Source organism: Aethalodelphis obliquidens, unplaced genomic scaffold (assembly GCF_003676395.1).
Source record: "Aethalodelphis obliquidens isolate GAN/ISIS:26980383/991018 unplaced genomic scaffold, ASM367639v1 scaffold14, whole genome shotgun sequence".
Classification (NCBI taxonomy): domain Eukaryota; kingdom Metazoa; phylum Chordata; class Mammalia; order Artiodactyla; family Delphinidae; genus Aethalodelphis; species Aethalodelphis obliquidens.
In genome coordinates, this window is record NW_020837958.1 from 25,271,488 (window position 1) to 25,289,661 (window position 18,174).

Genomic DNA, 18,174 nt, shown 5'->3' on the forward strand with positions numbered 1-18,174 from the left:
AAAAAAAAAAAAAAAAAAAAAAAAAAAAAAGTCCATTTGAAAAGGATTTCCCATCCACTTATCCTGTAGCAACATATATTATACATGGCAGTATTCCTTTTGTTTTCTTAATAATTGCCTCTCCCACACCTTTCTTCCACCTGCCTCCCTCCTCTGTCTTTCCACTTTTAATCTCCGGCACATGCGTGTGTGTTACACAGATCATTAGGTGAAGATCGATGACGTTGACTCGAACAAAAATGGCAATAAGAACTGACAGCTTCTCAATCCCTATCAACACAAAAACTCAAGGCACTTGATATTTTTTCTGAAAAAGAGGTCATGAGGGTCAGCCCACATAGTGGCATAAAAACATGTTCTTGCCAAATGAATCAAGATGGGAATGCTAATGTATTTGCACGGATGTAATTCCATGCTGGATTAAATGAAGGGTGGCAATGTACTGTACCAATACCAACTGTAACCCAAAGAAGTGTGAGTGTATGTATGTGAACCTACAAATACATACCTGTGTATATATCCCAGTACCTCCCCATGATAAGAACCAAAAGGTCTTGCACTGAATGGTCATATGAACTAGAGTCATCCCTCAGTAGCTGGAAGGTAGTGGTTCTGGGACCCTCCCTTCCCCCTCCACCACCCACCCACCACAGACACCAAAATCTGTGGATGCTCAAGTCTTTTATATAAAATGGCATAGAACGGTAGGTCCTCTGCACACACAGGTTCAGCATTCACGCAGTCAACCGACTGTAGACTGAAATGGGTCGATTCTGCGGATGTGGAACCTGCAGATGGAGGGCCAACTATTTAGTGCCTGGACATCTGTCAATAAAAGCAGCATTTGCTAAGCCTGTAGCTTTCTTTAGAAAACGGAGTTTTATAAAGTATAAAGCAACAAAGAAGCTCGATCAGCCTTATTTCTCCCAGAAAAATCATCTGGGAGGATTTCTATAGATGAAAATGTACCTTAGAGCACAGCAACTTCTCCCCAGAAAAGATGAAATAAGGGATAAAAAGACAGAATTTCTATTATTTCTCTTCATTTAACTTTAAATGTATCTACACTTAACTGAAAAAAAAAAGAAAAACTCTGGCTGGGCCTGTAAGTAGTGGACCTCATTTGTACCATTCACCACAGCAGTATTTCTCAAACTGCCAGTTTCTTAAGAATCACATTGAGTATTTGTTTAACATCAGATTCCTGGGTCAACCCCGGACTCTGTTTCAGGAGGGTTGGAGTGGGCCCAGGAATCGGCATTTTTAAAGGCCGTCCCAAAGGATTCCCATGAAAGGTCAAGGGGCCCACTTTGAAAAACCCTGCCCTGTTGTCAATCACTTGGATTTTCTGGAGCAAGAGTGTTTACTCCTTACAAGTTCAGAGTGGTGAAAGCAGCACCTGGATCCAGTACACGAACAGAATAAAATCTTACTGATTTGGAACTGAATGGCAACTAACCAAATCACTAAATTATAAAAACCGTGAAAGCAAAACTCATAGGTTTTCACCTCAGCTTTCCCTGCCATTCCTATCATAGTATATTTCACGAAGTAGGTACAATCAATACCTAACCTGCATCAGATTCCTAAAAACTATAAATTATATAATTGTAAGAGAGCAAAATTTACCACTCTAAATGTCTCATTGGCTTGCAGATCATTTAGACCTGAAAACAATCAAGGCCCAAAAGACTCAGGAAGAAACTCTGACCTTCCCCCTAACTGCCTAAAAGAATTTAGATAGAGGGCCTGTTCCCAGAATAGAACTGTCATCAGAAATATCTGCAAAGAATATGAACTAGGTGTGGTGGGGCAACTTAGAGATCAGCGTGCACTCTGCATCCCATTGTCTCTGCATGGCCCAGCAAACATTTATTTACTGAACATTTGCTTTGCCATCTCTGTGTGAATTGCCTACCTCCCCTTGAGTCCCAAAGACCTACCACCACACTCTCTGTTGTTGTCTTTAGCTGAAGACAGTATTTAAGGTGAGGGTTTCAGCTCTTTTGGTAAGCTACTCAGTTTTCCTGGGTCTCTGCCATGTGTACATGTTATTAAAATTTGTTTTGAGTTTCTGCTAATTGGTCTCATGTCAATTGAATTCTTAGACTTGTCAGAAGAATCTAGAAGGGTAGAGGAAAATTTCTTCCTCCCTGATGCAATACTGAACTATAATTTTCACAGCTGTTAAGAGTCTGTGAAAATCATGTAGAATGCTAGTTGTTAAACTAGGGGAACATATCAGAATTTTAGAGGAGGGTGAGGGAGCACAGTCATGTATGAAATTTTGACAGTGGTTTTGAGGTGATTTTGAGATGCCCGATGAAAACTACTGATCTAGGGCCAGATTACCTGGTCATTTGACCTATGAAAAATCTAAAGCTCTGATACTTTAATTAGCTTTCCTAAAGGACACCTTAATCTTTGGCCATCAACTACAGGTCTACTAACTCCAAATGAGGGCTGGGCCACTGCAACACAGTGTAAGTAAAATATATCATTTGAGAAAGTCTCACAGTTATGTGGGCTTTGTAGCACAAAATGGTGCTACAAGGAAGTCCTGTTATCAAAGTGAGGTTCTATCTTAACTGCCTTCATGGAAAGATAGTATTCAACCAGCCATAATGAATTATTTGCATTAGATACTAACAGCTTGCTAAAACAGTTTTTCAATGCTGGAAAACTGAGGTCCTTTTAGGTAGCCTAACATTCTCCCCTGCAATCTTATTTGCACTATTAATTTGCTAAACAATCCATTTTCTTGTTGTTAGTGCAATGCTAAATCTCACCCCTCTGAGGATCTAAAAAATTCCCTAAGGGGCAGAACCCAAATTAATAAGCTTTTACTATCAGTACGATGGAAAGAAGAAAAACAGATATTTTTTCCTCTTTGTGACATCCACCTGTTGCCACCTTCTGCTTCCCCCTGCACTCAGCTCACCAGGCACTGAAAACTAAATTTGTACCAGGCAGGTTATACATTATGGGTTTTTTGTCTGGGGGCACTGATGCCCATTATTTCCGTGTTTCCAAGAACATTTACTCATTTCACAGTAAGAAATATAGGAAGATGCAATAAAAAGATTAGAAAAATTATGCCATTATTTATCCTCTTCTGTATGGAATAACTATTAGGCAAACCCTACTAACACCTGGAGCTTTCTGATACAAATGAAAGCAGCTTTGCCGCCAAACAAATGCTATTTCTTTTTTTTACCGCTCTTATTTCCCTGCAGATCTCTGTTTACATTGAAGAAAATGGTTCCATTTTTTTGTATGCTAAAGCACTGAAACAAATTGCTTTAAAAGGGAAAGGAAAAGGAGGTGGGGAGAGTTCCTGGAAGGCATGTAAATATATGGATGAGGATGTGTTCTGTTTATAAACTGGCAAGGACCCAAGCCTTGGCAGCGGGCTAGCAAAAAGTAAGACTTGGGAAACTGACAAGGAGGATTTTCACAATGCAGCCAATTATGTATTTCTGCCCTGAAGACAGTTAATAAAATATTCCAGCTTGCATAAAAGCCAAGAAAGACACTTGTCGACTTTCATTATGATCAATAAAAACTGTCAGTTCATTAGCATATCATTAGCTGTCCTGCTGTTTCCAAAGCCTTAATGCACAGAAATATTAATCTACAAATATGTAAGATTCCCCAGTTCTGTGACTTTGACTTTCTGCATGAAAGGACAAGTGAGAATTAGAGATGGGAGGAATCCAATATAGCTTCTTTTTCTATGTGCCTATAAACATATGTTTACCATCTGTGGAATTATGGGAACCAGCTGAGGTAAAAAAAAAAAAAAAAAAAAAAGCTGTGGGGTTAAAAAAAAAAAAAAAAAAGTAATTTCACTTCCCAGTGACAGCTCAGCTGTTAAGGAGACAGTGAAGTCCAGGTAAGGGAATGGTTTCAGACCCAAGTTCACCAGACAGAAAAATAGCGAGAGACAGAGACAGAAAGGCTTGGCCTCTGTGAAAGGCTTTGAGATGGGAATTCTGCACGAGATCTCAACTATTTAGAAACTGTCAGAACACCCAAACCTCTGAAGCACTGTGATTCACCTAGGCTTACCCTCAGAATAATGACAGCATAATCATTTTAGAATGCATCAAAGGGAAATTGAGCGGTAGGCAACCACCTTGATAATGAAAACCTATGACAATCAGAAGATTCAGATAAGCCTATCACTACTGGCCAACTATTTTCTCAAATGAATGCTGTTTTGAAGCGGAGAAATTCCCAGCCTGTGTTCTGTGTCTCTGATAGGAAGTAACTAAAGCCAGAGGCTTACGAGCCAAGCAACAAGCAAGTGACTCCACCCTCTGCTCTTTCATCAGCAGCACCTTCATGGCACTATTCCTAACGATGCACCAGGACCCAGAAATTAGGTTTGACAAGTGAGCTTTTGCTTTTACTTTGCCTATGAAATGATGTATTCATACTTAAAATAGAGAACAATACGGTTTTAACCTGAAAACACAACATAAGCATTATTTAGTTCTGGAGCCAAAAGGCAGGTGTGGTTCTTGGACCCAGGAGGCAACTTCTACCAGGTATATATTAAAAGCCTGATAAGTCATCGGAGAAGTGACTGCCTCTTTTACAGGGAGATTTCTGCAGCATTGATCAAGATAATTTCTGTAATGAGACAGTGATACATTCCCCCCACCCCAGCCATCTCATCTCACCAAAGGATGGAATGAAACACGGGCTGGTATATAGGGAGATGAGTTTTGAAAGGTTTCCTTCTAAAGAGCTATTGGATGGAGCTACTCCTATAGGGGAACAAGGAGAATCACAGTGCTCCCTAGGGAGATGTGGTGTGTGGAATTGCCACCTCCTTTTGGTGCTTCTCACTGGGACCACCTGTTTCTTTGGGCTAGAGCCCTGGAAAAAGACAGGTCTGTCTCCTCCACAGGACATGGCATACCTAAGTGAAATACACCACCATCTAACACAGTGACTAGTACATAGCAAGCAAGCCCCTAAAAAATATTTGTTGACTGAATAAGCAAAAATATTGAAAAAGAAAGTTCTAAGCTTCAATCCTATTTCCATCACTTGCAAACTACGTGAGACTGGCAAGTTGCTTAATCTTTCTGAGCCCCATTGCCTGATTTACACAGTAGGGATAACACAGTCGGCCCTTTGTAACCACAGATGCACAGTTCACAGCATACATGGATTTTATATAAGGGACTTGAGCTTCCATGGATTTTGGTATCCACAGGGGTGTTGGAAACAGGATACAGAGGGACAATTATAATAACTACCTTATTAGGATTCTCTGAAGGTGACACATAATTAACTAAGATAATATATGTACAGCCAGACTAGGTCTAGAACGTAGAAAGCAGTTAATAATTGTTGGTACTCTCTTTCTCATCCCCACAACCCACCTCCACAGGAAAATGATTGTCCAAGTCTGTAAACACCCGTTGTGTTTTCTGCCTGTATCAGGTATTTGGGCTCTTAAACAAGGATTCCTTATATCCACAGAGAATCATACACTCATCAAGCTGGAATAGATAACAGGACAAACTATTCTCCCTGTCTTAATCACAAGCTCCCAACTAAAACAGAAGTCCCTAAAAGGCAGCAAAAGTGCCTGTCTTTACTACAGTATAGAGTTAAGCGTATACGGAGCATTAAATACATAAGAAAGAGGGAGAAGGAATGCATGCTGAAAACCTACTAAGTGCCTTTAATATATATATTCTTATACAATCTGCATTACCTTTATGAGAGACATCTTTGCACTTTACAAATAACGCAGATTCATAGCTAGTGCATTTATTCATTCATGTTAAGAGTACATCATCTGCCAACGGTGCACCTGATACAATTTGAAGCACTTGTTGAATAAAACAGACACAGTTCTGACCCTGGTAAATCTTAGAATCTAGATAATGTGATCAATAAGAAACAAGTAAGCCCCCCTATAAACTATTCGGGATCAGCTACCTAATTTGCAGAGTCCCTTGTTCAAAACTTATTGAAAACTTGAAGGTAGCAACAGCAGAGCCTTAAACCAATCATGCGGGCTTTTTTTTTTTTTTTTTTTTTGCAGTAGACAGGCCTCACTGTGGCCTCTCCCACTGCGGAGCACAGGCTCCGGACGCGCAGGCTCAGCAGCCATGGCTCACGGGCCCAGCCGCTCTGCGGCATGTGGGATCTTCCCGGACCGGGGCACGAACCTGTGTCCCCTGCATCGGCAGGCGGACCCTCAACCACTGCGCCACCAGGGAAGCCCTCTGACTATTTTTATAGAGACTGTATTCCTTATTATGTCTGGTCACTAAAATCTCTGTTCTGGATCTTGTGTTCAGAAAGTTTTTAGACCAAGATTTCCTTGAATGCCAGGAGCTGGGAGAGGGGGGAAGTTGGGGGAGAGCACGCTATATGCTGGAGCCCTCATTTAACACTTAGCCATGCTTGCACTGATCCTAGCCATCAGCCCAAAGCGAATGCTTACGGTATTCTCAGGCCTTTTCTGAGCATGAATCTTGCTCTGGGCATGCATATAGCTCTCTAAATTCCCCATATACATGACTGCTTTTGAATGCCTTAAACTGCCCAAAGAATCTCTCTCCTCAGCTCTTCCTCCTATCTCTAGATTGTCTAATGTGTGTCAACTGTAAGGTTTTGCCCCAGATTGTTTGGTAGCTTTGCAATATTTTCAAGAAATGTCCACCAATTTTTTTGGCCTGGGAGAATTCTGAGTTAGGTGAAATAGAGGTAAGTGCCTTGCATCAGTCCTTCAGATAGTCCCAGACAGAACAGACATACAAAATAATTTCTGGATAAGATTTGCTCTGCTCCCTCTAGAGCCAGGGACCATTTTCCCACACTGGAAACATGGGCTGACATCTTCAAGACTGCCACTGAGCTGTAGCTGGTGTGGGGCGAGGGCAAGTAAAAATGCCATAAAGCTTTCCTGCTATTTTGATGTTGCCTTTTTCTTGATTCAAAATTAACTTGGTTGCTACAAACATTTAATGTTTGCCAAAATTCTGACAAAGTTGGTTCTAACAGTTTCTGCTTATTTTTTGATGTTTCTGTGGAAGTAAAGAAACTTGGAGCTGCCTACTCCACTGTTTATTGACATCCAGCTACCTGTGTTCTAACAATCCCTCCTGGATGCAGTCTAAAGTTGGAGAGACACTAATCTAAAAAGACACTAAAGCAGAAGCTAATTGTTGACTATATCTTATATTTTGTGAGATCTTTAGAGAGACCAAGGTGAAACACTAATCTAGACCATCAACACATGTCACCTATGTCAGTGCACTCAAATTTGAGCCTTCAAATCTACAGATCAAAACCAGTGAGAAAGGCCTTTTAAAAATATATAAATTCCCAAACCCTACCGTTCAGATTCTCAACAAGTGGGTCTAGGTAGGCACAGAAATTTGAATTGTAAACTCTTCCCATCTGATTCTGATGTCTTTCCATGACTGGGAACCAGTTGCTGCCCTTCACTACAGAGGTAAGACCCCTAAGAAAAGTGTAGCTTCACCAGTGGGTAACTAGCTACAAAACAAGAAATAGCATAAGTGAGAGCCAGTGTGGAACAGAGAGATAAATTTCTGATGATTCTTGGACACGTGGAAAATCATAGGACATGAAAAAAATCACCTGTATGGATATGGATATATGTACATATTTATACACATACATATGTGAATTACCACCCTGAAAAATTATGTCATGATTTTTAATTTCAAATAATTATGATGTACAAAAGGGTTGAAACCAAACTACAGCAAATACCTGTGAATTTCCCACCCACCTTAAATAAAATGTTATCACTATAGTTGAAGACTTCTGGGTACCCATCTCTAATAAAATCCCTATTTATTCCTCTTAGAAGTTAAACTAGTCTGAATTTAGTGCTTATCATTCCCATGCATTTACCTTTTTACATGTGAATGTATAAATAAGCAATAAATTGGACTGTTTTGATTTTTACACATACAAATGATTTAATACCATAATGTTCTCCTGCTACTTGCTTTTTCATTCAACATTATGTTTGCAATTCATCAATTTTTATTCAAGTTCTATGATTTTAATATTTACCACAATTTAAACCTTCTCCCAGTGATAGTTTTTTCCCAAATTTTTGAAATTACAAAAGAAAGAAATTGTTCCTGTGATAATGTCTGTACATATCTTCTTGGGTACATGAGTTTCTTCAATGAAGAAACATAGAAAGAAGAGTTTCTTCAGTGTTTATACCTGTAAGTTGGGTTCCTGTATCATGAGGTACACACATCTTCAACTTTATACAAAATCTCCCTAACTGTTCTCCTTAGTATTCTACCAATGCAAGTTTCCACTACAATGAGTATGTGTCCTGTTCCCAACTGTCTCCCTCACACTTAACATTGTCAGGTTTTTTGCTGTTTTGTTTTTTTTTCATTTTTGTCAGGCTGATGGCTAAGAAATTGTATCTACTAATGGTTTTAATTTGCATTTCCAAGATAGCTACTGAAGTGGCAATCCTTTTAGTACATTCATTGGCTATTCACGTTTCCACTTTGGGGAACTGCCTTTTCGTATCTTTTGCCAGAATTTTTACTGAGTTATAAGAATAATCCTTATTGATTTATAGCATTTCTTTAATGGATACTATGTCTTTGTCAACTGATTTTGTTGTCAAGATCATCTGTGATGAGATCTTTTTATTCTACATATTAAACTTATCAATATTTCCTTTAAAGATTCTTTATATTTTAAGCTTAAGAAATTTTTCTCGAAGAACATGAAGATATGCTCCTACGTTGTCTTCTAAAACTTGCAAAGTTTTGCTTTAACATTTAGCTTTTAAATCAACTGTATTTGTAAATTTTTGTACATATGGTGTGCAAATACATATTTAAAGCTTTTCCTGTCACCATACACAAAAACCAATTACATCAATTAATATATATATGAAATATTTAAATAACTGATTTTCCTAACCATTTATCAATGAATACGTCCTTTTCCCCATTGATCGGGAATGCCACTTCAAGTTTCCAAGTTGCCACATGTAATGGAAGGGTATCCTTCTGGCTTCTCCATTCTGTTCTATTGATGCATGTGCCAATTCTTGCACCAATATGACATTATAAGATTCCTATAACCTTATAATAAGCCTTTGTATCTGAAAAAGCCAAGTCCCTCTCCCATTTTCTTCTTCAGAATTGTCTTCATTATTCTTGTTCTTTAACCTTTCATTAGAATTTTAGAATCAGCTTGTAGATTCCACCCAAAAACAAACAAAATAAAATCCTGTTGGGAATTTACTACAGGCTCACAGAATCTAGCGATGAATTTGAGAAAAACTGACTTTACTGCTTTAAGCCTCCTTCTCCAAGAACATGGTATATTTCTTCCCATTTAAGTGTTCTTTAATATAGTTTTTAATAGAATTTTACAATTTGCTTCATAACTGTCTTGTATGTATTTGATTTTGTTCTTAAGTACTTACACATTTTTTATATTATAAACAAAATATTATATTTAACTGTATCTTTGTTACTGCTACTGTTGCTACTTTTGTTCAGCAATGCAATTGATTTTGTTTTTCGATTTTGTATTTATGCAAATGAAATGAAAACTTTTGTTCGCACAAAAAGCATCCAACAGTGCTTCTGAACTCTCTTGGTCATTCTAATAATTCATGAGTCCAATTTTTTTGTAGACAGTTATGTAATTCATGAATAATTATATTTTTCTTTTTCATAATCCTTAAGGTTTTAATTTACTTTGCTGGTAAGAATCTACAGTATAGTGTCAGAAAGAAACACGGTAATAGGGATGGCCTGTATGATTCCCGACTTTAACAGGAATTCTCTTAATATTTAAACCGTAAGTACGATGTTTCTATGTATGTTTTCTTATGTACTTTTTATCAGTTTAATGAAGTTTCCTTCTATTCCTATTTTGCTAAGAACTTTTTTTATCATGAGTCAGGACTGAATTTTATGTAGTGCTTTTCTGCCTCTTGAGATGACCACAGTATTTTTTTCTCCTTTGTTTCATGTGTTGAATTATGTTAATAAATGTTTTGGTGATAAAAACAAATTTATATTGTTGAAATAACCAACAACTGGGTCTCTCACGCACACACACACTCTGCTAGATTCAGTTTGCTAATATTTTGTTTACATTTTTAACCTGTGTTCAAAAGTAAATTGCCTTGTATTATACAATTCCTTTCTTATACAGTCCTTGTCTAGTTTAGGAATCAAGGTAACCCTATCTTCATAAATGAGTGTTCTCATTTATTCTCTTCTCTGGAAGAGTTTATGTAAGATTGGAATGGTTTCCTTGGATGTAATAGAACTTGCCTGTAAAACCGTCTGAACCCAGCAGTTATTTGGCGGAAAGACATTGTAGACTAAAAAAATGGTCACAGTCCTTTGCTCTTTTCTGGGTCCATGCCCTGTGTAATGGGAATTTGTATCCCACCAAAAGGTGGAGTCAATTTCCCAGACCCTTGGAATCTGGCCTTGTAACTTGCTTTGGCCAAAATAAGGCAGCAAAAATAATGTGCAAGTTTCAAGCATAGGCTTCAAAAGGCCATTCCCACATCTGCTCCAGCTCTAGAAACCCTGATCAGCCACCATGTAAACAAGCTTGGGCTAGACTGGTAGGAAATGAGAGATCACATGAAGCAGAGATGAGCCATCAAACTAACGGCCATTCTAGTACAGCCAGCCCCCAGAAAACCTAGGGGCTAACCAAAGATGCATGATTAAACCCACTGAGAATATGAGAACAACTTACCAAAGCCCAGCCCAAAACGCCAACTCACAAAATTCTGAGCTACAGAAATGGTTGCTGTCTCAAGCCATTAAGGTTTGAGTTGATTTGCTATGCATCAAAAGCTAACTGATACAACAGATTTCGAATCATGAATTCCTGATGATACATTAATGATTCTAAGACTACCTGGGTTTTGCACTTTTTAAGTCCATTTTGATAATTTATATAGTTTTAAGAAATTGTTCATTTTTCGGTCGTTTTCTATTTTATTGGCACAAAATTGTTAATAATTAATAACCATTGTTTTAATTTTTGCAGTGATTTTTGTGTGCTTTTCTTATTTATATTGGTTTTCATATCTTCTCCCATTTTTTCTTGCTCAGACTTCCAGATGTTCAGTCTAAGTTATTCTTTTCTGAAGAAGTTGCCTTTTATCACTGGCTACTGTTAAGATGTTCTCTGTGACCTTGGGGTTCTGCTATTCTGCTAATATGTCTAGGTGTGGCTTTCTATCATCATTTGTGTAATAGATTATTAAAATGTTAAATTCTTCCCTTCCTTGCATCCATATCCTTGCAATGTCATATTGCAGAAGAGTCCTACAAGAGATGAAGTCTATTTATTTACCCCTCACTCCTGGCTTTCATCATATGACTTGCTTTGGGCAATAAATTATTAGCAAATGCGATCAAGCAAAGAGAGCCTTGAAATGCACTAGTGCTGTGAGGCTTCCTCTTTTTCTTACACTTGGAAACTCAAGACTGCCATGTGGATAAGCCTGAGCAAACTCCACACATGGGGAAGAACTGCAGTATACCAGTCAACAGCCAATGTACCACCAGAGATGTGAAGAAGCTTCCTACTGACCAACCAAATGACAACGTCTACATATCAGAGAGCCCAGTAGATACCAGCGTACCCAGACCAAGCCAGAAAGATCATCCCATTAACCCAAAGAATTATGAGCTAAATAAAAAGGTGAGGGACTTCCCTGGTGGCGCAATGGTTAAGAATCCGCCTCCCAATGCAGGGGACATGGGTTTGAGCCCTGGTCCGAGAAAATCCCACATGCCACCAAGCAACTAAGCCCATGCACCACAACTACTGAAGCCCGCGCGCCTAGAGCCCATGTTCCGCAACAAGAGAAGCCACCGCAGTGGGAAGCCCACACACCACAATGAAGAGTAGCCCCTGCTCGCCGCAACTAGAGAAAGCCTGCGCGCAGCAATGAAGACCCAACACAGCCAAAAATAAATAAATAAATAATTTTTTAAAAAAATAGTTTAAGCTTCTAAGTTTTCTAAGTGACTTTTTGACAGCAAGAGCTTACACTTTGATTGCACTGTTTTGTGTAATAAGAATTGATGTCTTATCAACTTTAGAGAATCCTTAGCCATCATACTTCTAATAGGGCCCATAACCCCTTTCTCCCATTATCTTTTGGAATTTTTAAATATTTATGGAAGCATATACATACATACACACACTAAATACATATAAGCAAAACACATACATAAAATTTTTTTCCATATATATGCATCTTCCCTACATCTTAACCTTTCCTATTTTCCTCTATCCCTGCACTACAATTAAGGTAATCATTTGACAATATTTTTCATTTCACAAATGCTCTCCCTACCTGTGTCTAATTTACTGTTTAGCAGATTCACTGAGTTTTTTTCACTTCAATAACTATATTTTTCATTTCTGGAAGTAACTTTTTTTTTTTTTTTTTTTTTTTTGCAGTACGCGGGCCTCTCACTGTTGTGGCCTCTCCCATTGCGGAGCACAGGCTCCGGATGCGCAGGCTCAGCGGCCATGGCTCACGAGCCTAGCCGCTCCGTGGCATGTGGAATCTTCCCAGACCAGGGCACGAATCCGTGTCCCCTCCATCGGTAGGCGGACTCTCAACCACTGCGCCACCAGGGAAGCCCGTTTCTGGAAGTAACTTTTGACTCAAATCTCCCTGGTCATATTTATCATCTCTAGTCATCATGCATTTTTTTAAATTTGTTATTTTGCTTCTTTAAACATTTTAAGTATAGGGATTTAAAAAATTCTTTATCTTGTAATTCCAATTTCTACAGCCCTTTGAGGGATAATTGGGAAGTTTGTTGTGTCTTCCCATTCTTACTAATGGTGGCTAAAAACTCATATTTGCATGAACTTAATCTGTAGTAATCTTGTGAAGTTTGCATGAAAAGTGATTTTCCCAAAGATAATTTGTATTTTCTTCATTAAGAATCCCAAGGTGCCCAACCCAGGATCACATTAAGATAGTTTCTTGAGCTTCATAAGTATATAAATCCAAATTTTACATCTGTTTGATGTCAAGAGCTGTGGTTTCAAATTCTTATCAGGGAACTATTTTTTGTGTGTGTGGAGATAAAGCAGAGAAAAGCTAGTCAATGGACTGCCTCCCTTTGCTAAGTAGTAGACTATTTCTGCCTACCCTTTCACTGGAGGGGTGGTCTTCTGAATCATGGCTTTATTTCAGAAGTTTCTGTCCCAACTTCTAAGCTTGCATGGAATCTAAGCCATTTTCCCCATCCCACACAGAATGTTGAATTTAAGGCTCTAACTGGAACTTTTATACATTGCTAATGAGAGTGTAAAATAGTACAGCCACTTGGAAAAATTCAATGGCATTTTTTATGAAGTTAAACATACACTTAATATACGACCCAGCAGTCCCACTCTGACATATTTACCCAAATAAAAATGAAAACTTTTGTTCATACCAAAGCCTGTATGCAAATGTTTTAATAGCTTTATTCATAAATGCTAAAAACTCAAAACAACCTAAATGTTCATGAACTAAGGAATGAATAAACAAATTGTAGTATATCCATAGAACAGAACTGGAATGTTACTCAGCAATAGCAAAGAATGAATCCCTGAAATACACAACAACATGGGTGAACCTCAACACATATACATACTTACATAAATGGTTCCATTTATAATGCATTCTGGGAAAGGTAAAAATATAGGGCCAGACAACAAATCAGTGGTTGCTAGACGTTTAGGATGAGGAGAAGACTTGAATAAATGCAGCACAGGGGAATTTTTGGAGGTTATGGAACAATCTTTTATCTTGATGGTAGTTACATGACTGCATAGATTTTCCAAAACTTACAGAACCATACATTTAAAAAGGAGAATTTTATTGTATATAAATTATACCTTAATTTTTAAAAAAGGAAAAGGAAAGAAAAGCCCAGGACCAGATGGTTTCACTGGTGAATTCTACCAAACACTTAAAGAATTAATGTCAATCCTTCCCAAACTCTTTCAAGAAACTGAAGAGGCAGAACACTCCCAAACTTATTTTTAAAGACCAGCATTAGCCTGATACTAAAACCAGATAAGTACACTACAGAAAAAGAAAACTATAGACCAGTATCTTTGATAAATATAGATGAAAAAATTCTCAAAATATTAGCAAACCAAATTAAAGAGTACATTAAAGGAACATACACAATGATCAAGTGAGATTTATCCCTGGGATGCAAGGATGATTCAACATATGCAAATCAATAAATGTGATACACCACATTAATAGAATGGAAGATAAAAATCATGATCATATCAGTAGATGCTCTGTCAAAAACATCTGACAAAATGCAGTATCCTTTCATGATAAAAACACCCAAGTTGGGCTTCCCTGGTGGCACAGTGGTTGAGAGTCCGCCTGCTGATGCAGGGGACACTGGTTTGTGCCCTGGTCCGGGAGGATCCCACATGCCGCGGAGAGGCTGGGCCCGTGAGCCATGGCCATGGAAACTGCGCGTCTGGAGCCTGTGCTCCACAACGGGAGAGGCCACAACAGTGAGAGGTCCGTGTACCACAAAAAAACCAAAAAACCAAAAAATAAAAAAAAAAACACCCAAGTTGGGCATAGAAGGAACACACTTCAACATAGTAAAGGCCATATATGACAAGCCCACAGCTAACATCATACTCAACAGTGAATGGTTGAAAGCTCTTCTTCTAAGATCAGGAAAAAAGACAGGGTATCCACTCTCACCACTCTTAAATCAACATAGTACTACAAGTCCTAGACAGAGCAATCAGGCACGAAAAAGAAAAAAAAAAGGTTTCCAAATTAGAAAGGAGGAAGTAAAAATGTCTTTGCTTGCAGATATGATCTTATACACAGAAAATCCTAAAGACTCCACCAAAAGACTTTTATAACAAATCACTGAAGTCAGTAAAGTTGCAGGGTACATAATCAAAATATATAAATCAGTTGCATTTACATACACTAACAACAAAATATCCAAAAAAGAAATAAAACAATTTCATTGACGATAGCATCAAAAATAATAAAATACTTAGGGATAAATTTAACCAAGGAAATGAAAGATCTGTATACTGAAAACTACAAGACTTTGATTAAAAACTGAAGAAGACACAAACAAATGGAAAGATATCCCATATGTTCATGGATCAGAAGAATTACTACTGTTAAAATGTCCACACTACCCAAAGCAATCTGTAGATTCAATGCAATTCCTTTCAAAATTCAAATGGCATTTTTCACAGATATTGAAAAAAAAAACCCTAAAATTTGTATAAAATCACAGAAGACCCCAAATAGCAAAAGTAATCCTGAGAAAGAACAACAAAGCTGGAGGCGTCACACTTCTGGATTTCAAACTGTACTACAAAGCTATAGTAATCAAAACAATATGATACTAACAAAAACAAAAAAAAAGACACATAGACCAATGGAACAGAATTGAAACCCCAAAATAAATCCTTGCCTATACAGTCAACTAATATTTGCAAACCATATGCCTGATAAGGAGTTAATATCCAAAATATACAAAGAACTCATACAATGCAATAGCAAGATAAAGTCTGATTTTAAAATGGGCAGAGGAACTGAAGAGACATTTTTCCTAAGAAGACATGCAAATAGCCAAAAGGTACATGAAAAGGTGCTCAGCATCACTAATCATCAAAAAATGCAAATAAAAAACCATTATGAGATATCACATTATACCTTTTAAAATGCCTATCATCAAAAAGACAAGAGATAACGAGTGTTGGAGAGGATTAGAGAAAAGGGGAACCTTGTGCACTGTTGATAGAAATGTAAATTGGCACCGCCACTATGAAAAGCAACATAGGGGTTCCCCAAAAAGTTGAAAATAGAACAGCCATGTGATCCAGCAAGCCCACTTCTGGGTGGCTTCCACAAATGTGGGGTATATGTCCAAAGGAAATGAAATCACTACCTCATAAAGATATCTGCAGCCCCATGTTCACTGCAGCATTATTCATAATAACCAAAATATGGAAACAACCTAAGTGTCTGTAAACAGATAAATGGATAAAGAAGATATGGTATGTCTATGTGTACACACACACACACACACACACACACACACACGAGTGGAATATTACTCAACCATGAGAAAGAAAAAAATCCTGCCATTTGCAACATGGATGGACCTTGAGGGCATTATGCAAAGTGAAACAAATCAGACAGAGAGAGAAATCATGTGTAATATCACTTGTATGTGGAATCTAAAAACCTGAGTCATAGAAACAGAGAGTAGAATGACGATTGCCAGGGTTTAGAGGGAGTGGGGGAAATGGGAAGATGTTGGTCGAAGAGTAACAGCTTCCAGTTAGAATATGAATAAGTTCTGGGGATCTAATGTACAGCATGGTGATTATAGCTAATAATATTGTATTATATAATTGAAAGCTGCTAAGAGAGTAGATTGTAAATGTTCTCTCCACAAAAAAGAAATGATAATTATATGATATGATGGAGATGTTAGCTAACATTATGGTAGAAATCATTTTGCAATATATTAAGTGTGTCAAACTGTTGTATACCTTAAACACACATAATGTTATATGTCATTGATATCTCAATAAAGTTGGAATAGAGAAATAGATTAAAAGAAAGAAAAGGAATAAGCTTAAACATCTACCTTCCTGATATTGGCCTATATCCCTCTGGTTTTCACTTCCCTTCATGTATTTAGCCTCTAAGGATATACCTTATTGTAAGTGCAATGACAAATCATAAAAGATTTCTGTTGTTTTATCCAGCATTTACAGGCATTTTGAAGCAAGAGGATTTTAAAAATGTCTAGTCGACCATACTGCCAGAAGCAAAATTCTGCCATTCTATTGAAGAACAAGGCAATCTTTAAATTTCATGATGTTTTTAACTTTTTCAATTCACTTTATCACTGAATCCTCATGTTTCTATGAATGCAGTTATTGTATTGGGTTGGCCAAAAAGTGCGTTCAGGGTTTTTCCAAAACACCTTATGGGAAAACTCGAACGAACTTTTTGGCCAACCCAATATTACCCTCTTTGTAGACAGGAAAACCAAAGCTCATGGAAGTTGAGTCGTTTCTTATTGTTTATCTAGACTAGACATCCACCCAAACCTGAATTAACAGGTTCTGACAATGAAAACCAATTTGAAGATTACCTTCAATCTCCCAGAAGTAGGGCAATAAGAAACATTTTGAGAATTATTTACATTCTGGATCATCCATATCTGGCAGTAGAGTGAAGTGTGTGACCTTGGGCAAGTCATTGAACTCTCCGTCTAGTCTCAAAACACCTACGTCAGAGAACTGTTGTGACAATTAAATGATTAAATTCACGTCAAACACATAGAAAAGCAAAAGTAGAAAGTAGTGCTTACTTTGAATAAACCATGCTTTTGGTTGCGCTGACCAAGCCATAAATTGCTTCCTGGGGGAAGGTTGGTCTCAGGAGGGTCTATCACACGTTCATAAATCCTATAAGGGCAAAGAACACAGTTACTAATAGAGAGGCTCAAAGCAGAACCAAAAGGTACATACACGCTGTTTGAAGTACTCATGGCATCAGCAGCTGGTATAGAGAGATGAAGCCAACATGTGGCACATTTTAGATGACAGGTAACATAAACAGAGATCTGTTTCCTGACAACACTTAGACACATTTTCTGGGCCCCTCCTGGCTTTCTATCTTTGCCCTTTTGGCAGGGGAAGAAGGAAAAGGGTACCATTTTTGAGTGTCTGTTCTGAGCAACGAATTTCATACAAACTCTGTGAGTAAAGTGGTTTTGTCCATGTTACAGGTGAGAAAGCTGAGGTTCAGGGACCGTAAATGGGTCAACCAAGACAGCCAGGGAACAGTAAAGTTGGGATGAGAATTTCCACCTGTCTGGCTGCAAAGCCCATGTACTCTCCTTTGTGCTCTACTACTCCCTGACTGCTTTATTCAGCTGCTACTCATTTCTACGGTAACCTCCTATCCCCCTCTAAATAACTGAGTAGCAGCTACACACAGGATAATGTGCCTAGTGTACAAAATCAAGTAACTGAAGTCATCATCCAATGAACAAATGTTTATTGAGCATTTCTTTATGCTCCAAGCTCCATACAAGA

At 38.0% G+C, this 18,174-nt stretch overlaps 1 protein-coding gene across 3 annotated transcripts in view; it reads right to left on the reverse strand.

Moving 5' to 3' along the window:
* NELL1 (neural EGFL like 1) overlaps positions 1–18,174 on the reverse strand; it is an 867,563-nt gene that overhangs the window by 682,258 nt on the left and 167,131 nt on the right. For all 3 annotated transcript variants that reach the window (XM_027115178.1, XM_027115177.1, XM_027115176.1), the window contains one exon: positions 17,445–17,541. In XM_027115178.1, the coding sequence (XP_026970979.1) occupies positions 17,445–17,541 (97 nt within the window). The remainder of the gene's footprint in view (positions 1–17,444; positions 17,542–18,174) is intronic.